Below are 24,656 nucleotides of genomic sequence, written 5' to 3'. Positions count from 1 at the left end.
GATAGCTTTATCCATGTAAGAATTCCGTTGCTGTAATTGCCTCTACCACCTCTGCTGGGCGGCTGTTCCACTTACGCGATTATTTGACCAAATAAAGCAAGTGAGCGGCTGCCTGCGCAATGTGCATTATAAGGAAGGCCATGCACTCGCTGTGTCCCTTTATTTGTGTCTGTACAGACCATTATACAAAGAGAACATGGAAATCCCTGAAGGCTCGTCTCAGCCGAGCTCCCACCACAGCAAGAAACACACACAGCCAGCAGAGCGAGCTGCATTGGGGGTGGGCGGGGCTTCGTGAATGACATGCATTTCTTCCAATGAAACTCCCCCAAATTCCAGTTCCAATATAAACATCCAGCTCTGCCCGCTATATCGATGTGGGAAGCAGGAGAGGGGGAATCGTTGTTCGTGCGTCTGCCTGTCGCAAGCCGTCCGAGCTCTGCGGAGTAGCGCAACCATTACGGCTGGGGCAGTGTGTGGATACACGGAGCGAGAGCCCGGACTTCTCCTCTGGGGCAAAAGTGGAGGTTTTCTGGGCGTGAGGTGGCAGCAAGTCCCGGGGGCGTCGGGCTGATCCGCACGGAGGGGGAGCTCGCAGCCCGGCCGGATTGTGCGTTCCATTGTTAGAATCCGGAGCGAAGTTTAAGCGTTCCGTGCGCCGGGAATACGGAGACTGTTGATTTCCTTTGGCGGGGAGGTCACGACCCCCGCATCATGATATGCAGTCAGTAGAAGTCCCGATCTCGGAGAGGAAGGCGCCGGGCTGCTGGGAGATGCACGGCTGGAGCCGCTTTCGGTGCCCCGGGAGTGACCCGCGACGGGTTAAATGGAGTCTGCCCTCAGTATGATCCTCAACTCCCCAAACTTTGCTCATCGCCTCCTATGCTGCAGCCGGAGGGGGGCTGCGAGCAACAGCGTCTCCGGATAATCTCCTCTCCCGTCCCCGCTCTAGCCGCTGGCTCGTTCCCCGTAGCCCAGGATGAAGGTGTTCCGCAGGAAGGCGATCATCCTCTGCCTGGGCTACATCCTGCTGCTGGTGCTCACCATGCTGAACCTGATGGACAAATGGCACAAGGAACCCCAGCAGTGCAACGACCAAGTGCGGTACACGCCGTACCAGACCCGCTCCGATATCCGCTACCTCTACCGACCCTCCCCGCCTAGGAAGAGGCAGCTGGTGTACGTGTTCACCACCTGGCGGTCCGGTTCGTCCTTCTTCGGGGAACTCTTCAACCAGAACCCCGACGTGTTTTTCCTGTACGAGCCGGTGTGGCATGTGTGGCAGAAACTGTACCCGGGGGATGCCATGTCTCTTCAGGGGGCTGCCCGCGACCTCCTGAGTGCCCTCTACCGGTGTGACCTGTCCGCCCTGCAGCTCTACAACACGGCGGGCGCTAAAAACATCAGCACCCTGGGCATCTTCGGCGCAGCCACCAATAAAGTCATCTGCTCTTCCCCCATCTGCTCGGCCTACAAGAAGGACGTAGTGGGGCTGGTGGACGACAAGGTGTGCAAGAAATGCCCCCCACAGAGCCTGAGCATGCTGGAGGAAGAGTGCCACAAGTACAACACCATAGTCATCAAGGGGGTGAGGATCTTTGACATCAACGTGCTGGCCCCATTGATGGTAGATCCTTCCTTGGACCTGAAGGTCATACATTTAGTCCGGGATCCCCGGGCCGTGGCCAGTTCCCGTATAAAGTCCAGGCATGGCTTGATCAGAGAGAGCCTGCAGGTGGTCCGTAGCAGAGATCCCCGGATCCGCAGGGTTCCCTTTATAGATCCCGGGCACAAGCTGAACAAGAAGGACGGCTCTGACTATCATGCTATAGGTGCCATGGAGGTTATCTGCAGCAGTATGGGGAAGACCCTGAGGACTGCCCTCAACCCACCGAGCTGGCTCAAGGGTAACTACATGGTGGTGAGGTACGAGGATCTGGTGGTGGATCCCATTAAGACTTTGAGACAGGTTTATGGCTTTGTAAATCTCTCGGTGAGTCCAGACATCGAGAAATTCTCTCTGAACATGACCAGTGGCTCGGGCTACTCCTCCAAGCCTTTCGTGGTGTCGGCTCGCAATGCCACCCAGGCTGTGAGCGCCTGGAGGACACTGCTTACCTTCCTGCAGATCAGGCAGGTGGAAGAGTACTGCCAGGTGCCCATGAACATCTTGGGCTATGAAACTGTCAGAGGCCTAGAAGAAGTCAAAGATCTTGGCAAATCCTTACTTAGGAAACCCATGTTGTGACAACTTTGAGTCAAAAGATGCATTGCCTGCAAAAAAAACAACCCCACCAACTTCATTGCTTCCTTAGTGGTAACTCACCTGTCTATCACTGCAGTTTAGCTCTCCTAGTCTTCTGATCGACCAGGACGGTTTGAAGGGAATCTGGAAGCTTTCCATGTGTCTTATGATAGTCTACTTTAGTGCATTGGGTGCCCATAGAAAAAATATGTTCCAAGTGCAACTGTGTTTACTGGTTGATGACCATTGGGGAAGGAAAAGGGCATTAAGATGTTAGACAAAATCCATTTAAAAGCTGGATGCACAAAATATTTGTGTCACTGTTCTCCACGTTAATACTGGGGATGGAAAGCACCAACATTCTGGTTTGTAAGAAATGTGACCACTTGTTGAGTTTACAATGCTGGGTAGCAAGCACTCTATAACATACTCATTGCATATGGCATGAGCACCCCAAAGGGCAATGCTATATGGAGCAAAAAGCCCAATGGGAGGATATGCCTAAATGTTTAAAGTGCTTAATAAAATGAATAATTTATGTTCATTTCTAATGTGTTGGCTAATGATTATTTTTGTACTTCTTTTGGATTTACTAATGTTTTTCATGTTAACGAGTTGGTTTCCTTGTGCGCTGTTAACATCTTAAATTAGTTTCTTAATCTGGAGCTGCAGCTGCTTCTTTTCCTATTAAATGTAAGTGACAGATATAAGTAGTAAAGGAACTGCTTTATTCAGCAGATTGGCTGTCTGATTAATAAAATCTCTGATTTTTAACTTTTAAAATGCCAATTTCCTACATAGACAAGAGGATACATGCTAAGCCATAGATTCACCCAGATAGTTCTAATATTTGAATTAAAAGTAAATGTACATTTTTGGCATGTTCCCTGACATTTAACTTTTTGTGTTCTAGTTGACTATTTGGTGTTGGAAGGGGGCAGATTGATTGATTGAAAGTGTACAATCACAATTATACTGTTCTTGGCTCCTTAAAGAAACCTCTATATATCCTTACATTTGTACATATAGACAGACGTATGTGCATGGATGTTACAAGAATCCATTTAGTTGGTTTTTTTTTTTACTTATTTATTTTTATTTTTTTTTCACCCAGTTTTTAAAACAAGTTGCATTAATGCAATTTCACTGCCCCTCCTTCTCCGTGCCTTCAGCTAAATTCCTCCATAGGGCCGGGGGGGGGGGGGTTGTGCCAGTTTCATCTTGTGTTGTCTTCCTGCACAGCCCAGAATGCAGTGGTTTACAATTATTCCATTTGTGGTAACGTGTAACACACCCACACACGCTTTCTCATATGATCTGGTATGGAAACTTCTGTATTGGAGGCTAGTGCGGTGTTGTAAGTATACCTACGCTCACAGCGTACAAAATGTGAGCCGCGTGTATGTGTCTGCACTTAACAGCATGCAGTCCATTAAAAGGTGTGTAATTCTACAAAGTGTTGTATGTTAAAACCTTCTTTTATTAGTGGTGTGGGAAGATAACTAGCATTTAGGCCATGGTTAAATCATGAATATCCCCACCAAAAAAAAAAAGTTGAGTAAAATAACAGGATTTTTGTAAACGTAACTCTGCGGTTTGTGGTCTAATGTGCCGAAAGTGTGAATGCCTAAGGAACCTTCCATCCGTATGACATTACATCTTATCGCCCAAAGTGATAGTCAATTTGTGTTAAGAATGGTCTACAAATATTTTAATTTTACTGACGTCATCATTACTACTGCTTGCTGACATCACACACTGAGCCCTATCCTTTTATTAATATAATGCAGGTGGACACGTTGTAACGCTATATGGAACGGTTAATTCAGTGATCTGGAAAACAGTTCAGGGTAATTTGATAGATCTTACAATAGCAGAAGTGCCCCTTCTTGACAGTTCACTGTTTTTGTTCATATGTTTTGTATGTGTAGTGCTCTCTGTGCTGTATTTATTTTATTATTCCACTGGTTGCATTAATCGGTAAATTCTTGTACATGCTCAGTAAAACTCCTGCTCTAGTCAGTGGCCTCTAAGCTTACATTAAAATCAGGGGGTCTTTTTTTTATTTTGACGCAGGCCTGTGAATGGCCGGCTGCTGCAATAGGAGCGCCGCTATGTGATATTTAATGTTGTAGCAAAGCGTGTGACATTGCTTGTGTTTGACAATTAATAGCAGGAAATTAAAAATGTGTTGCATTGAAAAGGTTAAACATTTTGTAACAAGTAACGATGACAGAATACATTCTTTTCAAGGGTCCAACTTTCAATTGTTTTGTAATAAGTAATGTTTGGGGCCACAGAAGGCTGACATTCACACTCACACCCTCACACACATAGTGGGTTTCTTAGCTGGTGCTGACTGCGGCTTATAAGGAGCGCCTTGTGAAGGAGTGACTCAGCCAATCAGGTGCATTGAGAAGTCTTTCCTGATTGGTTGAGAGTATGACTGTAAAGGGTTCTTCTGTGTATTTTTTATTTTATTTTTACAAATGTATTAAAACAAAACAGGAGACTGTCTCCTTAAGCAGACCCCCAAGACAGCTGTGCCCCTTCCAACTGTAATGGCTGTACCTCCCTGGTGGTGGCCCTGCTGAGCAGGTGCGGATTACACTCCTGGTTTTGTAGAAGTCAGCCAGGCCTACACGAGACAGAATCCCTAGTTTCTAACACCAGTAACTAAACAATGGATGCTCTGATTTGCCTGCAGTCAAATGCTGTCAACATGGACTTCAACATACATAAAAACGGACCATTTATAGCCTTTTATTGAAAATGAGCCATTATCTATGAGACCGCTTCCAAAACCACCACTCTATGACTTACAGCATTCCTTATTTAACATTGTGATGTTATATAGGTGGGACTCGCACAAACCGTCCAGCAGCGTTGATGAAATTCCCATAAAACACAAGTTTTTGTTTTTTTTAATTACATTTATATAATGGGTAGGCACATTATTTAATGTTATGTTTTGGGAGAAATACACAGACTAGGGCTCATGTGCTGTAAATGGATTCTAGGAAACGTAAATGGTGGAAATCTTCGGTAATTTACCAGCAAACAAGACTGTTGCAATCTGACATTGGTCATTCCTTTCAGCCCCCAGAGTGCCTTTTCTACATGACTCGTGGCTGGAGGTGTTAATACCGTATATACAGGTTTAACCCCTCTTTTTTTTGTGGGGGGGCTGGTTAATTTGCTTGGATTGTGGTACGATTGCATCAGATTCTTATGCTTCTTGGTTTATTTTTACGTCTTTCCTTTTAGCCTATGCATTTGCATGAGATGATTAATGCACAGTTTCGGTGTTCTGCTTAAATTCTCTAATAATGTAATTCAAGGCTAATTGAATGCATTTTCACTGGGAGATGTTTGTGTTTGAATTGGCGCAAAAAGGTTGAACAAATGTTTTCTTTTTCCGCTTAACATATTCAAAAGACTAAAATAAGCAGAAAAAAAGATTGCTTTGCTAGAACTCTTACCGCTTTGCTAGAAGCGATGGCATGGAGTTACAGGCGCTCTTCCACACAAGACTGGGCGGCAGCAAAAAATAAATACTGTATCCGTATAAAGTGACAGATTCTAGCGTTCCCAGCAAACACACAGAATGAACCGAGATGGATAAAAAAAGAGGGTAGACTGTTTATTCTTCTTTAAAATTATTTTAGCAAATAAAAGTAAAATGCACTGCTGCATGGCAGGGTCAGCTTTTCCTTACGAGTGCATGCGCTAAATGCCTGAGGTGACAATCAGCAGGGGTGTTTTTTGAGCAATAATATACCAAATAGCAATGGTTTTAGTAAACCGAGTGAAATTAATCAAAAATCAAAGCTGTGTTCCTGGGTGACTGAGTTATAAGCCCCGAGGGCAACGTGTTATATATATATTTATAATATATAGGAATAGACCACGCAATTTAGTTTTTGTATAATGTTTGCAGGTAGCCGCGTGCTAGCCATTTGTATGTGTTATCTTAGCCCAGTATACCAGACGTACTTCCTGCCTCCTTATCAAACTGCTTATGTAAAGAATAGAATGAGTAAGTCTTACTCCCACAGCAGGATACACTGACTAAAGAAAGTCTATGTATGAAGGAACTTCACGGCGCTGCCATAAAGCATCAGCTCAGTGTGGCGGTTAAACAGGGAAACCCAACACATTTCACGACAGAAGACAATGGCAGCTTCCAGGTCTGCAGATAAAGGAAGTTTATTGGAACGTCGTGAGATAAAATCAAGTTTTTGACAACGCTACCTGACATTACTATACACATCAGTGGATTTTATGCTGAAGGAGAACACATGGTAAAATGTTTACTGTGTTGTCACTCGCCTTTATATGTTATCTCATATATTATGCACCAACCACGTGCTGTTGAGAGCAGACTAATCTTACTTTGAGAATCAATCTTACATGGAACATGCTAACCCTGCTGCTTATCTGGCTTACATGGGGTTGTTATAATACAAAAAGAATAAAATATGTGTGAAGCTAGACTGTCTCTTTTAAAATGTGAGATGAACTACATTCATTCTCTCCAATTTCAGTCTGCATTATGAGGTTGTCACCTTTTTTTATTAAGTCACGGCTCACAGATTTTTTTTTCTATCCCCCATGAATGCCTAATGTTGTTTTTATTTTTATTTTGCCTGATGCCAAATGTACGTTGTTTTTCCCCTTGTTTCTTGAAGAACTGTGCTCCTGTGCAGTGACTTGGTGCTCCAAGATGTAAGGTGGTGGTAGTGGATACCAGGTCCCCAATCTTTTTCTGAGCTGGACTCCCCCACAAGAGGATACGCAGCCCTTTTTATTCCTACTCTGGCCACGACTACTGGGGAGCAATTGAATTCTTCAAAGGAGCGATGGTGGCCAAAAGACACAGCCCATCCCCCCCCCCCACACACACACACACCAAAAACCATATCTTCTGGGACCCAATTCAACTGTGACATCATTGTCACGCAGCCACAAAAATAAACTAAATCGGTGTGCTAGTGAAACCTGGGAAGAGAATCCCAGAATTCATTAGTTGTGACTATGCTGTACTAATTCTGACACCTTTTTCATTTTTACCATCCGTAACATCAAAATAAGATTACTAAAAACTGCCGTGTTTCTCTTAATCAAGACAGTGATGACACACTATACACTATAGGCGGTGATGACACACTATACACTATAGACAGTGATGACACACTATACACTATAGGCGGCGATGACACACTACACTATAGGCGGTGATGATACACTATAGACGGTGATGACACACTACACTATAGGCGGTGATGACACACTATACACTATAGACAGTGATGACACACTATGCAGTATCCATCTATACAATTACTGAATATATCGGCAACATTCTCATTCAATCCTCATATCCGTAAGGCTTATTCTAAATTTTAAGTACTCAAAATGTACTTTAAAAACTCAACAGGTATACTTTATACTGTCTCAATTATTTACTCAATTACTTTGTTTATCTTTCATTAAAATTCCTTTCACCTGCCTGAGAGATTATAATAATAACTCACAATATGGTAATTTGATGTAAAATATACTATAATTACTCTCTCAATTCCATGGTGGATACAATACTGCCATGTTTTTTCCAATATACATCGCACTCTTAAAATCATTTATAGCGGTCACTTCATTAAAGCGGATCACTTTTCCAAACCCCATCCTCCTGTTGTTAAGTCAACCTTTGTAAAGGTCAGTAAAAAGATATTTGAATAGATGTGCTAGATATCAGATTCTGCCAAACATTTTAGCTTCCGTAAGGTCCGTTACTTTTAACACCTTGGGGGCCAGCTGTGGAGAGGATACACAGCAGCCAATGTTGACTCGGACTGCCTTCTAAGTTTCTCCTACATGGTAGGTGGTACTTCACGCCATCCGGTAAGTGGTGGCTAAAAACAATGCATTAAATAGGATATGATAGCTGGAGTATCTCTTAAAGAAAAGGTGAGTGACGGGGAAGAGCACCATGCCGTCATTAGAAAGTTAAAAGACTGACTTAAATGAAAAAAAGAGCCATTTGTGGAAGATGATAAAGGTAATAAGTACTCTGGAATCAACTGGGTCCAGTATGCATGGGTAAATTTTTAATTGTTTGTGTCTGCATGTTAAGTGGTCAGCTTCCCCAAATAATCTGTCGATGTTATTATTCCACAATACGGTGATATATTACCCAACGGTATTGATTTGTGACCTAACAGTAGCCATGGTGCAGCTCTCCGGACTGTCATTCTTCAATGTTCATCATCACCTTGATGGGTAAACATAGAATTTGCCAGCAGATGAGAACCACTCTGTCCGTCTAGACTGTCTATTAGTCCCGCTATAAAGACTTAAACCTGAACGAGTCCTTGGTCCTGTGTGATTAAGGATGTTTCAATTATCTCACTATATTAACCTTTACCACTTCTGCTGTTCCACTTCTTACCTCTCTTAATGATATAAAATTATTTAAAAGAATCTGTGGCCGAAGGTGGCATAGTAAGCATATCTAAGCGATTTTGTGTCCTAATTTTCCTTTTCTTGACACACAAGCTGCCTGGACCAATGAACCACAATCAGCAACAACAATAATGGAGAGATAACTTGAAATTGAGTGGAATATCATTCAGATCCTGAGTTCAGGAGGTTTTATACATGAGACAGGTTTTAAATACATAAATAATGCCAAGTTCATTTGTCAATGTACTTAAATGGGTTAATAACCCCCACCAGAATTATTTCAGAGAGATAAAATGGCTTTAAGCCATTGTGTCTACATAGAACAGGGGTTTCCAAGTTTTTTCTGCAGTGGACCACTTCATCAGATTTGTATAGGTGCAGTGGCGTCGCTACAGGGGGGCAAGGGGGGGCAATTGCCCCCCCTAGGTTAATCCTTGCCCCCCCTGTTGCCCCCCTGCTAAATTTGGATCCCGTCTTTCTTTCTTTTTTTTAATTTATTTTTTTAACGCGGAGGAGAGAGAGGTACGGCCCGAGTAAGATCGGCAGCCAAGGCAACCGATCTTACGCGGGCCGCACCTCGAGCCCTGCTACTTACCTGTGGGAGGGTCTTCTGTACTGCAAAGAGGAAGCGGAACCTAGCAGAGTTCACGTGACATCACATGACTCTGCTCCAGTCCCGCTTCCTCTGTGCTTTACCAGAGAACGCAGAGGGAGGCCGCGCCCTCTGCTGAAGTCTGTGAGCGGCTTCAAGGAGCTGCAGTGCAGGTAAGGGGGTGGGGAGGGAGTTTAAATGAGAATGTATGATTGAGGGAATGAATCTGTGAATGAATGATTATATGAATAAATGAGTGTGTGTGTGATAGCATGGATGTGTAAGTGCTGGAACCTAGGCATGATGGGACTGTGATTGCTGGGGGTTATGCTGCACTATTGTCAATGTCTGGCTCAATGTATAGTGATAGGGATTACGCTGTACCACTGTCAATGTGTGCCTCAGTATATAGTGATAGGTGTTATGCTGTACCACCGTCATTGTCTGCCTCAGTATATAGTGGTAGGTGTTATGCTGTACCACCGTCAATTTCTGCCTCAGTATATAGTGGTAAGTATTATGCTGTACCACCGTCAATGTCTGCCTCAGTATATAATGATAACAGTGAGAAGAGGCAGAGGTGGTAGATAGTGATACAGGGGGATAGATAGTGAGAAAGGGGAGTTTTGTTACAAGTTTTTATTCCTTTCTTTTTTTGGGATGGGGGGGCACCAGAGGAGTAGTCCGCACAGGGCGCCAGAACACCTAAGGCCGGCTCTGCCTTAGAGTGGCGGACCCGGTTGCAGTTGCGGCGGGCTTAAGGGGCTCTGCCTTAATGCGGCCATATAGGCCCAGTCAGTCCGGTCCTGACTGGGCCTATTTTAAGGTAGGAGCCTGGAGCTGCAGCTCCATCAGCCCCTAAGTCAGTCCTGCCCTGCCACAGGCGCGGTCGCAGTTGCTGCTTGCTCTGGCAACAAGGTAAATAGGGTGAGGGAAGGGGCTGCAGTGAGAAGGGGCAGAGGGGGGTTAGGTAGTGAGAAAGGGGGAGAGGGGATAGATAGAGGCGGTACATATTGAGAAGTGGGGAAGGGGGTTACATAGTGAAAAGGGGGAACATAGTGAGAAGGGGCAGATAAGATGATGAGAGGGGGTAGTGTGAATGCGTATGAGAATGAATGAATAAATGTGTGGATGAATTGTGTGAATGCGTATGACAATTAATGAATTCATGTGTGGATGAATTGCTTGAATGATTTGTAAGACTGCATTAATGAATGTGTTAATGATTTGTGTGAATGATTAAATGCAAAGATGGTACATGAAGGGTGGGCTTTAACAATAAATAAATAAATAAATATGGGCTGCTCAGGCTTAAATGCCCGGGCCTATTTTTTGTCCCAGTCCGGGCCTGCTTACAGCAATCACAGTCCCATCATGCCTAGGTTTCAGCATTTACTGGTTGGATGTGTAAGTGCTGGAACCTAGGCATGATGGGACTTTGATTGCTGTTAGCAATCACACTCCTATCATGCCAAGTCAGCCAGTACATGCTGAAACCTAGCTAGCTGCCCCCCTTGTCTATGGATGCTGCCAGCAGTATGGGGTCTGCACATCACTTACAGCCATCCTGTACCAGCATGTACTGGCTGACTTGGCATGATAGGAGTGTGATTGCTAACAGCAATCACAGTCCCATCATCCCTAGGTTTCAGCATTTACTGGTTGGATGTGTAAATGCTGGAACCTAGGCATGATGGTACTTTGATTGCTGTTAGCAATCAAACTCCTATCATGCCAAGTCAGCCAGTACATGCTGAAACCTAGCTAGCTGCCCCCCTTGTCTATGGATGCTGCCAGCAGTATGGGGTCTGCACATCACTTACAGCCATCCTGTACCAGCATGTACTGGCTGACTTGGCATGATAGGAGTGTGATTGCTAACAGCAATCACAGCAAGCACAGTCCCATCATGCCTAGGTACCAGCATTTACTGGTTGCCTGGGTATGATAGGAGTGTGATTGCTGTGTGGACGGCAGGGCCGGCTTTGGGGTGCGCAACCTGTGATCTATGCATGTAATTTAGGGGGTTTTAAATATACCTTTTAATGCTGTGTTTTTATGTGAATTCCAATTGATCTTTACTTGCAAAGCTGGGTTTTTGCGTTATTCTGTAGATCCATATCTATATATTTCCATACATTATTTATGTATACCTGCAAATACAGTGTTTGTATGTCTTATTCAGTTGATTAATACCTGCAATGCTGTTTCCATGTATTTATTTGATCTATACCTGCAATGCTACGTTTCATATACTACTGTATACCTGCAAATACAGGATTTGTATGTCTGATTCTGTTTATTTGATATATATCTTCAGTGCTGAGATCACAGGTGAATTTCAGTTGATCTATCCATGCAAAGCTTGGTTTGTGTGTTAATGTGTTGATCTATACCTGCTATCGGCAACTGGGGCTAATATTAATATATATGGGCAGCAGGGGCAAAAACACTAAGGGGGGTATAAACGACAATGCAGTGTGAAAAATCCATCCTGATGCAGACGTCTGTGACGTGGATTGTGTCCTGCTGTTTGTGTGTTTTTGGTTATCAGTGTGGCAGAGCCTGTCCTCGGGTGTGTGTATAGGTGTTGGTGTGGCAGAGCCTGTCCTGGTGTGTGTTCAGTTGTCAGTGTGGCAGAGCCTGTCCTAGGGTGTGTGTTTGGGTGTCAGTGTGTCAGAGCCTGTCTGTGTGTGTGTGTTTGGATGTGGGTGTGGAAGAGCCTGCCCTGATGTGTGTGTTCAGTTGTCAGTGTGGCAGAGCCTGTCCTGGTGTGTGTGGGTGTCTGTGTGGCAGAGCCTGTCCTGGTGTGTGTGTGTTTGGATGTGGCAAAGCCTGTCCTGATGTGTGTGGGTGTCTGTGTGGCAGAGCCTGTCCTGGTGTGTGTGTGTTTGGATGTGGGTGTGGCAGAGCCTGTCCTGATGTGTGTGGGTGTCTGTGTGGCAGAGCCTGTCCTGGTGTGTTTGTGTGTATGTTTGGTTATCGGTGTCGCAGAGCCTGTCCTGGTGTGTGTGTCTGAGTGTTGGTGTGACAGAGCCTGTGTTGGTGTGTGTGTCTGAGTGTTGGTGTGACAGAGCCTGTGTTGGTGTGTGTGTCTGGGTGTCAGTGTGTCAGAGCCTGTCCTGGTGTGTGTGTGTGTGTTTGGATGTGGCAGAGCCTGTCCTGATGTGTGTGTGTGTGTGTTTTTGGTTGTCGGTGTGGCAGAGCCTGTCCTGGTGTGTGTGTGTGTGTGTGTGTGTTTGGATGTGGCAGAGCCTGTCCTGGTGTGTTTGTGTGTATGTTTGGTTGTCGGTGTCGCAGAGCCTGTCCTGGTGTGTGTGTCTGGGTGTTGGTGTGACAGAGCCTGTGTTGGTGTGTGTGTCTGGGTGTTGGTGTGACAGAGCCTGTGTTGGTGTGTGTGTTTGGTCATCTGTTCCTGGCACTTAACTTACAGTAGGAATTATTTAATTTATATTTATCCAGAGATAAAACGCCCTCCTGAAGTTGTAGTGACTTCAGGGGACAAAACGTTCACGGTTCACTTAGCCAAAACCGAAAATGACCCCCCACCTTTTAAAAATAATAATAAAAACTCACATTTTTAATAAAAGTAGGTAACACACCACAATTGGACAAAAAAAATAGCAATATGACTTGGCATGATAGGAGTGTGTTTGCTAACAGCAAAATTTTCAGTTTCGGTCCAGAATTTTAATTTCGGTGCATCCCTACTATATACTATGCCAGTCACTGAAGTGTTAGGCCTACACCACATCAATGTTTGGCTTAGTATATAGTGATAGGGGTTGTACTGCAGTATTGTCAGTGTCTGGCTCAAAGTATAGGCACACATTGACGGTGGTACAGCGTAATCCCTAAGTATATAATGATAACAGTTATGAGTTATGCTGTACCACCGTCAATGTGTGCCTCAGTATATAATGATAACAATTTTGCTGTACCCCTGTCAATGTTTGCCTAACCATAGAAAATATGCAGTTTTAAAGTGTGTGTGTGGGGGGGGGGTGCCAAATACAGGATCTGCCACAGGTGCCAAATACTCTAGGTACGCCCTTGCGTCGTGCGGCAGTCAGACCCAATGGCCATTTCTCAGCTCTTAGTCCCACGTCTTAAAAGGGGTGGGATAAAGAGCTGAGGCACGGCTATTGGGCGGCGCGGTGCGTGCACGCCGGCCGCTTTAATTTCATTAGGCGCCAGTGGAGTGACTGCTATCAATGTCGCTCGCAGCCGCTTTGGTGGCGCAATGGGTCACTTGACTAGACTTGCCCCCCAGGCCTTAGGCTGCCAGCCCTCCCCTGCGCGTAAGATAGGTTGCCCTTGCTGCCGATCTTACGCGGGCCGCACCTCGAGGTCTCGCGGGCCGCATGTTGGACGCCCCTGACATAGAATCTTAGGTAGAGACCTGTGGCTAAGTTAGAGTTAATAAATGATAACACTGGATTAACAACGTGATCATCCAATACTTCTTATCAAATGTCATTATCCTTACGCTAAATGCTATAGATTTCAGCTTTAATTTGGTGATATACGATCCAACAATATTCTTACCGCAAACTCAGTAACACCTGAGGGTGAGTCGGAAAAATATGGTGCAACTGGTCCAGAGAATGCAATGGTTTAGAACATTTCAATTCAGTTAACCCTTAAGGTGAATGGAACTCAAAAAAAGAACTCAGGTGACCCTTTGTAACTCACAGCAAAGAAAGATGATCTCACCAATTTAATTATGCATTATACAGGGCACACTCTTGCAGGAGAAACTGCAGGGTTTCCAAGGTTGGTGCTTCATGATGCATAGATAAGTTGCTGCGATAAAATGTTATTTTCAAAATAATATGCAAATCTGAGATTTAATAAAAGAGAAAGAAATGCTTAGACCGTGCGAACAATTTTATACAAATTGTTGATAATTAGATTTCTTATTTGTAGTATTTTTTGCTTTAGAACTCAGTAGATAAAAACCACATAATAGGACGATGAAACCCTGTAAGACAATTTATCAACTAATATATTCAATTTCTCTATAAACGAATGTATTAATTGGCTGATGAAATTTCCATGTAATGTGCTGCATATGGTGGCTCGGTATAAAAGCAGCATTTGTAAAAGAATCTGCTTTTAAGAAATAAATCTCTCTTGTATGCATGATTAATGTCAACTGAATGTTTTATGAAGTTGCCTGTATGTACAGCCAAAATAACATTTAGATCAAGCACATAAAACAAAAATATTGAACAAGATGCTCTCAGAATAAATATTTTTATAGGTTATCTTTTTATGTAAAGTGGAAGTTAAGCCAAACTTTGAAAGTTTTAGCTTTGTGCAGAAGAACTTGGCAACTTTAATTCATTCAGGGCCAGCCTAAGACATTGTGCTGCCTGGCTCCAAGGATGAAATGCTGCCCCCACCACCACAACCACCAAAACTGTGCTCACATTCATTATGTTATATCATGATTAATAAATTCACTCTCTCATACTCTCTCATGTTCATTCACAGTCTCTCATAATGTCTTCCTAACTTCTCCACCAACTGCTTCTGGGCCCCTTCCATTATTCCAGCAGATCCGCTTCTTCTCTTGTCTCTTCTTGTTCTTTTGTCATCTTTCTTCGTCCTCTTCTCCAAGTGTCTTTTTTTCTTTGTCCGCATCTCTGTGAGCCTGGACTCCTGAATCCTCTATTTGGCACCCCCATTGGCCCTTTGCCCCCCAATAACTTACGTACACACTGACACACATTTTTACACACACATACATACTCAGGCCAGCACACATACTCACACACACCTACACATACACATCAATGCGCACACATACATATTCATACTCACATACAAGCATTCACAAATTAATGCTCAAATCTACACAGATATACACCCATGCACACACACATACACAGATATACACCCATGCTCACATATACACATCAAAACTCACACAGAAACACTTACACATCTTTGCTCACAATCACGCATACACATCTATGCTTACACGTACACATTCATGGTTATACACACACATCTAAACACATCCATGCCCTCACACAAGACCTGGTAACTCACATACACATTGGACCACATTTTTACATTCACTCTCACATTTGCACAGACATACACACTCACACATACTGACACATTTACCTATACACATTCATGCATACATACACTTATACATGCTCACACACACATCCATACTCCACACAAATCCACATCCATGCATACTTTTTAGGTAGCTGCATATTAGCTATTTATATGAGGTCTAGCTGTTACCTTATCCCAATCTGCTAGACAAACACACTGATGTCTTATCTTACTGCCTGTGATAAACAATATAATGGCTCACTGTTAACCACCCAGCCAGACTAATGAAAATCTATGGAGGAACAGACTTCATTGGCATTGCCATAAAGAATTGGCTCAGTGTGGTGCTGAATAAGAGAAAGTCACCCTTGAGCAGACACATGAGTGACAAAAATGGTAGGATCCAAATCCACATATAAAGAGTGAAGTAGCAAATAAGGAGTGAATCAAACAATAAAATAGCCAATAAGGAGTGGGTTTACGGTGCTAGCTGATCTTTGTCAGTGGTATCCTAAATTACTGTATACAGTCTTTAATGTCCAGGAAGAAAAATATTTTTTCCCATGAGATTTCCACTTTAAGAAAAAATAGTTAAAGAAGTATATGAGCAATGACACACCTTCACACAGCTAACAACTTTCTTTCTTCAGAAAATTAGAATTATCTTCATAAATTAGAAATATCTAAATTATTTTGAGATCTTTCCAATTTTAGCAAAACCCGCTACCTAATTTTCTACAGCAGACACATTAGCAAAGCCTTTGAGAACATTTTGCTGGTATTAAATAATTGGTTTCCAATCCTAATTGAAACATATCTCGAATGAGCTGCAATTCCAATTAGGCTACCGTTTATATCTATATCGGATAACACCATATTCTTAGTGGAGTTCTAGAGCTCCCGCACATAAAACAATAAGACAATGATGTGCAAAAAAGTTGTTGAGATAAGAGGTTGCCTGCAAGTAGTCCAGACCTGCACGTCGAGCTAATGTTTCTTGTCTGATGAAATAAGAGAATTATATGTCAACCTGCCACAGTTTGAGCAATAAGGGGAGGAAAATCAACTAATAAGATGTCTGCCAACGTCAAGACAGTATAAAAACAGTCTACACATCAGGTGTAAACTCCTATGTTCCTTAGCTTACCGCAAAGTGATGGCTGTACCATTTACTGCAGCCAACATCTCTTTGTAATATGGACTAAGTCTCCTGAATATACAGTTGGGGTTACATAGAATTTTATGGCAGATAACCATCTAGTCTGCCCATTTTCCTGCTCAAACCTTCATCAGTCATTGGTCTTGTCTTAGAGGCATTTGTCCATCCCATGCCTGTTTAAATTCCCGCATTGTATTAACATCTATTATTTCTTCGAGGGTGTTCTACTTATCTACCCTCTTGGTAAAGGAAAAATAAGTGCTAATTTCAGAGACTAGCCATTTATAGACTATTATAGAACTATACAATCAATGACAGAATTAAAGAGACATCTCTCTTATTATACCGTTAGTGTTGGAGATTAGTGGATTTAAGACCATGCATATAAATTTACGCCATTGTGCTTGAATATACACTAAATAAGTAGAGTGCTTCAGGAAATAAAATATTTAACAGACAAAGCTATTTTAGAAAACCAACACCAACACCAAAACCATTGTGTATTGTCTGAAGATGCCATTTGGAAGTCACTAGGGTGCTCATGACGACCTTTAAGCAGGCTTGGTGGTGGGTAGCTTTTGAATCTATGGCCGCATTTATATATCAGAATCTCTCAAGTACAAATAATAAAAGCTCATTGGTCAAACACTTTCAATCACAATGTTTGATGGGGCAGGGTGTGAACAGAAATGGTTTTGAGAGGGGTATGCAGAATTGTTGTTGACCCACAACCATTAAGTGCCATGTCATATTTCATGAGAAATCTATCTTCTTTCACAGAAGTCAATAATATATATATATATATATATATATATACACACTCAGTACTTCTTTCTGGTGTTACAATATATTTATTTAATTCACATCTGTGTTGCGAACACATATAAAATGTATTAGATTTCAGGCATTAAAAAATAGACTGTAGCAGTTGTTTGAGTGGCATTTATTAAATTTAATATAAAATAACATGTAATATACCAGAGGGTGACCTCTTGCAACAAATCAATCGTAAATATATTGTGATTGCTGGTAAGAATTACGCTCTTAAATGTTACTGCATGTGTTCAACAGCAGTGACATTCTGCAGTAAATGTGAGAAATGGTGTAAAATGGAATTTCTTTGTTAAAAGATTTAATTCTTTAAAGGTATACTCCAGCTCTTATGTACATATGATAGCCGAGTGCTTTGTTAATTGTTTCCCGAATGAAAATGCATTGAGGGATTCCTCAGAATTTTGCATGGATTTTTAAGGGGGGGGGGCTAAAAATGGCTATTGGTTTTCCAAGTTTCTGCTAACTAACTGCATAATAGATACCAAAAAATGTTAAAATACATGTATTCCTGTTCATTAGATAAAATACTGTTTTACTATTCCACTAATGTGTATTTTTTCTTTAAAAATACATTTTTCTTTAAAATAGCACCAAACTATAAGGGTGCAGCCTATACTCGAGCCAATACGGTATATAGTATAGCATGCAGCTGTTATTTTTTTTTTGTCTGCTAACTCCACCATACAATACAATGTTAAGAGGAACGCCGTGCACACTCAAGTCTTAAGTTAAACATTTACGATATATATGTTGCCGTACAACAAAGCAAAGAATCGGCACACACCCAGCAAACACTATGTAAGAGCACCTATCTCAATCATTAATATTGGGGACTCCATCACACCGTATGGCTATAGAATGCTTACCCAGTCACTACATCAAAGTACCACAATCTGGGCAACTCCTGTCCAATCATAACTTGATTATGCATTATAAAGGGCCATCCCTGCCAAATGTCTCTGCAAAAAATGGCTGTTCTGGCCCTGCAAAATGCATAGCTCTTCCAGTGAGGTGACTTTACTAGTCTCACTGATTTTACTATTAATTATATTACTACAACAGAAGCTCACTGGGGCTGGTCATTCATAATGCAACGTAAAGATGAAACTGCAATTATCCATCAAACTCTCCTGCCAACCGCCTCTTTAGTAAATACATCCCAAGTGTAAGCATGTATGCTAGTGTTAACCTTGACATGGATTGACTAATTTGTTTATGTCATGTTTGCATAGTATAAGGTTGCCAAAACCCAGTCAATTAAATCTAGCACCTGTCAGTATTTTTGGAAAATGCGCTATATAACTGTTATTCTCTTAAAATAGCTATTAAGAACAGTGATGGCTTTGGATATATATTTGTTTTCCGAGTATCACATTACAAGCCTTCTTCTCTGTTGAATATTAAAGAGCAACTGGGGACATAGAGGATGATTCTATTCAACTGCCACAGTTGTCCAGATGTATTCTCCGGAGATATGGCTGAAAACAGAGTTAAAGTTATCATGAGTATTATCCTGGAAATAACACTAGAAGTACAAAGCCATGCAGACACTGCTCTAATGGAATACTGTATACCAGAAGGCAAGTTTTCATACATGACATTGTTTTCTTTTCTCAAACATATGACATAATACAGATGTCACATTGTTTCATTTTTACATTGGGAGACCCAAATATGTAGCCAGCTGTCATTATAAAGGCGTGGGACTGATTTTATGTCACTTTTTCCCACAGTGCTGTGGAACTGTATTTCAGATTAGCTTGTACAAAATGTATTTTCTATAATTGGGCCACTTTGACTAGGCCTGGCCCTGGGGTTCCCATAGTAGATGTTTCCTTGAAACAAATGGCACATTTTTACATGTTGCTGGCCACCACCAATCCTTATGTAGGGGCCCAGGAATGCTGTTACTTACCGCTCTCACTTGTGCTTGCGATCTTTCCAGGTCTCAGTGAAGTGAAGTGATGAGGTCATAGCCCAGCCAGAGCCTCACTTGCCCCTTCCTAAGGTCAAATCAGCCCCACAAATCCTGAGGACAGCTTTGAGTGTTTGGGTTATCTAAAAAGGAAATCAATTACTTCATCAAGATTAAGTATCCCCCCAATGTAAGGAAAAATAGGATGAGGATAGCAACCCCACCCCCAGACAGGAAGCTGACATATCTCTCTTGTCTTTATATATCTACAATTGAATAATCTGTAAGTCTTCTACCACCAAGTGTCAGAGTCGCGTCAAACAGGAAGTAAAAACACAAGAACCATTAAGGGCTCTTAGACAAAACATATGACATCAGTTGATAGGACTGAGTTCTGAAAACATGGATAAGGAAATGGATATGCAATTAAAATTGACTCCAAGGCTGCACAAAGATGTGATCTTTATGAATAAGACATAATTAAAGGAAGATGGGAACATGAGAAGATTGATGAGCAGAGTGACTGACAATACTAAATAAATAATAGAAAATAAATCATGAATTAATAATGTGAGATCAAAGATTATTTCAACTGAAAGCCAGGACAAATCCTTACACATATCCAGAAGAAGTCTGAACATTATCAGGATATGCCCTTGGCGACAGACATTTTAACACCGTAACAAACCTGGCAATAGGAGGCATGCTCTGTCTAGAATGGGTATAATACTCCAAAAATGTCAGGACAACCATCAGCCAACAGCATACCAACAAAAATGGCATTGTCCTAGTTATTAAATTGGGGAACAAAGGAACACCAAACCCTTTTTTTAAATTTTCCAAATTGAAGGGATATTAAACCTCTTAACAAATGCTATCATGGTTAGTGATACCAATGGGAAAATGTTTGGGGAGTTAATGACGGCAATGAACTTTGACCCTCCAGCAAACTCCTGGACTTCCAGCCTTGTTTTCCACTGGAAGTTCACAGGGGGGCAAAGTTTTACAATGGCAATCAGAGTAGAGATTTATTCTCAGATTGATCTTCATTAATAAGAAGCTCACAGCAATTTGTCCTCCACAATGCACAATAAAGATGGCGAGAAAAAACCACAAGTCCTATGCAAACTCTCACTTAAGTGAATAAACAGCATTATCAGGAGTACACAGAGGAACACTTTAGATGACAGGCAATAGTTAAATCACTGGCTTTAAGAGCCACACATGATCTAAAACAGGCATATCAATAAAACATATGTTTTCAGTAATAATTAAGGCCCAGAGCCAGTGATTGCAATCATGAAGCATGACTGTTGAACATTATAAAGAACTCAGGTTGAAAAACACAGGGAATACAAAAGCACAAGAATAACTAAATATATTTACTGACGCTTCCAAATAAATTCTGCAAAATAGACTACAAAAGTTTAATATATGTGTATAGCGAATTATGGAGGTACTGAACATTACAGCATGCACTTTATTTTCATATTTTTGCTTATTAACGTATCGAAAAAAAGAAAAGTTCTACAGGAGAGGACGTACTCTAGCGAGCTACAAGATTTATCTCCACATAAAGCATAGCTATATTTGAAGGTCGAAACACCTTTTTCTCTTCACTGTTTTTGGCCCCTTAACGACAATCCACGTACATGTACGGGGTTGCCGTGCAACGTGATAACGACAATGCCCGTACATGTTAAATAGCTGCGATCGGCGGCTTTGCAGCATCCACGGAAGCCTCACAAGTGAAAGCCCTCCCCGGAAGAAAAATGTCGGGCTAAAACAGATTAGGAAGCGATCGGAATCGCTTCCTAAGCATAAACTGTGTTTTTGACATGCCTCGTAACACTACCCCCATACCCCGATACCCCCCTACCCCCGTTGCCATCATTCACAGGATGGCATTAACAATAGAAAATGAGTTCACAGAGGGTCTATCCAGACCCTCTTAAGAACTCTCGAGCTCCTCCTGCAGGTTGAATGCAAAAAATATGGTAACGTAAAAATCCCCACTGTCACCAAAAAAAAAAAAAAGTTTTTAACTTAATTGCAAGTCCTACAATTCTTTATCTTCACAAAAATTCCAGCATGGAAAGAGTTAAAATATTGGCATTTTAAATGCCCATAGGGTGTCTAGTTGTATGAAATGTATGATTTGATGGGGTAAATTGAATTAGCCGGGTTCAAAGATGTCCCAAATATGGGACATGGGGGCAGTAGGATCAGATGTCTTAATGGCAAAAAAATACACACCTCACAAAGGTGGCCTTTTACCTCCCAAATAATCCAACAAACCCATGCATGTGGTGTATCACTGCGCTCAGGAGATGTTACTGAACACATATTGGGGTGTTGTTTCACATGGACATATACCAGGAGCGATAAATTTATACACAATGTGTGTGAAAAAAATACACCTTGGGGTGTCTAGTTTTTAAAAATATATGATTTGATGAGGTAAATTACATTGGCCGGCTTCAAAGATACCCGAAATGGCACATGGGGGAAGAATTACCAGATTTGGAAAAAATGGTTTTAAAATAGCAAAACGCTACCTGTACTTATTGCCCCATAATGTGCAGAAAAAAGCAAAAAAAACATAAAAACATTGGGTATTTCTAAACTCAGGACAAATAGTAGAATCTTTTTAGCAGGTTTTTTTTCATTAGTTTTTGCAGATGAGTAAAAGTTTTTTGTTTAAAAAGTGAGAAAAAATAATTTTTTAACAAAAAATACCCATATTTTATCATTTTTTTATAGTAAATTAGATGATATGATAAAATTAATGGTATCTAAAGAAAACCCTGTTTGTCCTCAAAAAAACAATATAAAATATGTGTGGGAGCATGAAATGAGAAAGAAAAAAATCACAGCTAAACAGCAACACTGAAAAATGTTAAAAGAGCCATTGTCCCACGATATACTTTGAGTAAAAACCCCTATTGTCTTTAAGGGGATAAAGAAAATGTACTACAAGACTGCAATAAAAGAAAAATCACTGGCATTATACATGATATTTTTCGATATGTGTCCTATTAAACAGTATGTATGTGTGGTTGGGCGGAAATTTGGCTGCCCTAACTTTTTTTTTGGCAGTTAGCATAATTAGACTGTATGACCCGCTTTCGGCCCACTTTCCCCCTAAAAATCAGCTGAACTGCTCGCCAACGTCATCGGGACATTCTACTCGTATCCCGAGCCATAGAGCTCCCAGGTATGATTAGTCACCATGCATGGCATGGCTCGAGTGTCCCTTTAAGTACTGTAGGCTTGTAGACATAGATTAATTCATTGTCAACATCCTGACGCATCATACAGGGCAGCAGATATCGACAGTATCTATTTTCCAATTTTTCAATAAAACTTTTTTTTTTTTTTAAATCTATTTTTTGTGTGGGTACATAGGGAACCTACCCACCCTTATATTGGTATGTAGGCTGAAAACATCTGATGTAGCATGTCAGTCAAGCCAAAATATTAGTGTACAGTTATACAACTCATTAAAAACAACAGCGTAGAGGTGAGGCACTACTTTATTAATTAGCTTTGTTATCTACTTAAAGAAATCAATGTAATACATATTGTAATATGCTGGTTCTCACGAGTCCTAATCTTCTGTTTTCAGATTTGAACTCATCACCATCACTGTCCCCAGCGATTAGTCTATCACTTTTTTTATTTGTCTTTATGTACTTGATACTGATGAGTTAATGATTTACTAACAATCCGTTTCAGCCAGTGATTTGAATGATATGCTGGCTGAACATTATTTTGCTGCAAAATTAGCCATTAGGTAAGATTATGTTATGGATATTGGCACCAACGAGGCCACTGTGCACACGACAAACATAAACTCATCATTAAATGATAAATTAAAACAATTTGTTTTAACTGTGTCATCATTGAGATTATTTTTCCTCTTATGACTTTCCGAGCCTCCCCTGAATTTCCATATAATTGTGGCCATAATTGCTAAAACTGTATTGTGTTGCACATAATTAAAGGAGAACAGTACAGTTTATCATTAGGGGTTTATGGCATAATTCAGAATTCAGAAATTTCAGTAATGCAAATTACATCTAGTAATAAACTCAAACTGATCAATTTATTATAGTAATGTGTATAATTGGGGGGGGGGGGTTTGCACATCATATGACTTTCTCGAGCATTTTAAAAAAGTATAAATTGAACACTTGGACTTTTATCCAAAGTACCATGGTGGGAGATGCCACTCAGTGCACATCGTGCTAAATGAATACACTCATGGAGCAAGTGCCCCAGGGGCTGTTTTGTTGTGTGAAGTGTGAGCAACACCGAGGGACAATGATAACATGGAGAGGATCCTACTCCTTACTGAGCCAGCACTGTCTGGGGTCAGTGGTGGTGAGGGTGGAGATGAGGTGGAGACAATATTTAGAGCACAAAGAAGGGTACGTTGGAAGAGGGGAAGTAGGGGTAATAGGTTTAGGGAGATCAGTTCGGATTTGGCATTACTAAGGCAGGCTAATTTACATAGCAGCCAGGTTAGTAGCCTCTTTAGTACAGATGGGGAAGAAAAGGCTTAGGAAGGTAAGACAGGTTGTGGTGGTAAGGTAATCTGTCGCCAAGACCATGAATACCGAACACTTTGCTGTCTCCCGGGTGCTTGGGTTCTGCATGCTGCGAATCGGGTGGACAGATTGCTGGGAGAGGCTTGTGATGATCTATTGGTCTTTAAAAAAGTTTTCAGGGCACTAGGTGACAAACATAGGGGTTATGTATTATGTGCTATGTCAAGAAGGCATCGGGAGCTTCAGGTAAATGCGTGGCTGCAAAAGTGGTGGAGGAAGGAGAGATTTGAGTTTTAAGACAATTTGGCAGACTTTTCAGTCAGCTACAGACTCTATAGCTGTGATGAGGGGGCTTCTGTAATGTGGAGAAGATGGTTAGAGAGCTGGATGAGATTTGATGGGGTGTGTGATGAGGAGGGTGAAGATAGCATTAAATGGGTAGCTATTGTAGGTTCAGGTCAGGGCTTAGCTTTGGGGAGTTGGGAAAGAAATGGTGGGATCAGCATACGTACATAAATAGCTAAACTTGTGGTGATACATAGGTTGAAAAATTTCTTGAGAGTGATGTGTACAACTGCTGGCACTACTGCATTGGTAACAAGTGATAATGTAGATATATAGACTAAGACCTGTTACAATGAGCAAAATGATTGGAATGTTGCCATTACAGTATACATGTTATACCGAAAGGATAGAGATGGCAGAAAAGGAGGATGGGTTGGCCCTATTAAAAATATAGCTTTAAAGTCAATCTTATACAAAGTAATAGGGAGAAACTAGAGACAGTTTGGGTAACTTTAGATCTTAGTAACACA

At 41.6% G+C, this 24,656-nt stretch overlaps 1 protein-coding gene across 1 annotated transcript; it reads left to right on the top strand.

Moving 5' to 3' along the window:
- Positions 1-979: 979 nt before the first annotated feature.
- LOC149300271 (carbohydrate sulfotransferase 2-like) lies at positions 980-2,248 on the top strand. The gene has a single exon (XM_089485450.1). It carries the CDS (start codon positions 980-982, stop codon positions 2,246-2,248), a length of 1,269 nt encoding a protein of 422 aa, XP_089341576.1.
- The last annotated feature ends 22,408 nt before the right edge of the window (positions 2,249-24,656 follow it).

Source organism: Sceloporus occidentalis, unplaced genomic scaffold (assembly GCF_023333645.1).
Source record: "Sceloporus occidentalis isolate IW3139 unplaced genomic scaffold, rSceOcc1.0.p SCAF_25, whole genome shotgun sequence".
Classification (NCBI taxonomy): Eukaryota; Metazoa; Chordata; class Lepidosauria; order Squamata; family Phrynosomatidae; genus Sceloporus; species Sceloporus occidentalis.
The sequence above is the reverse complement of the archived record's forward strand: the minus strand, read 5'-3'. Positions and strand labels throughout refer to the sequence as shown.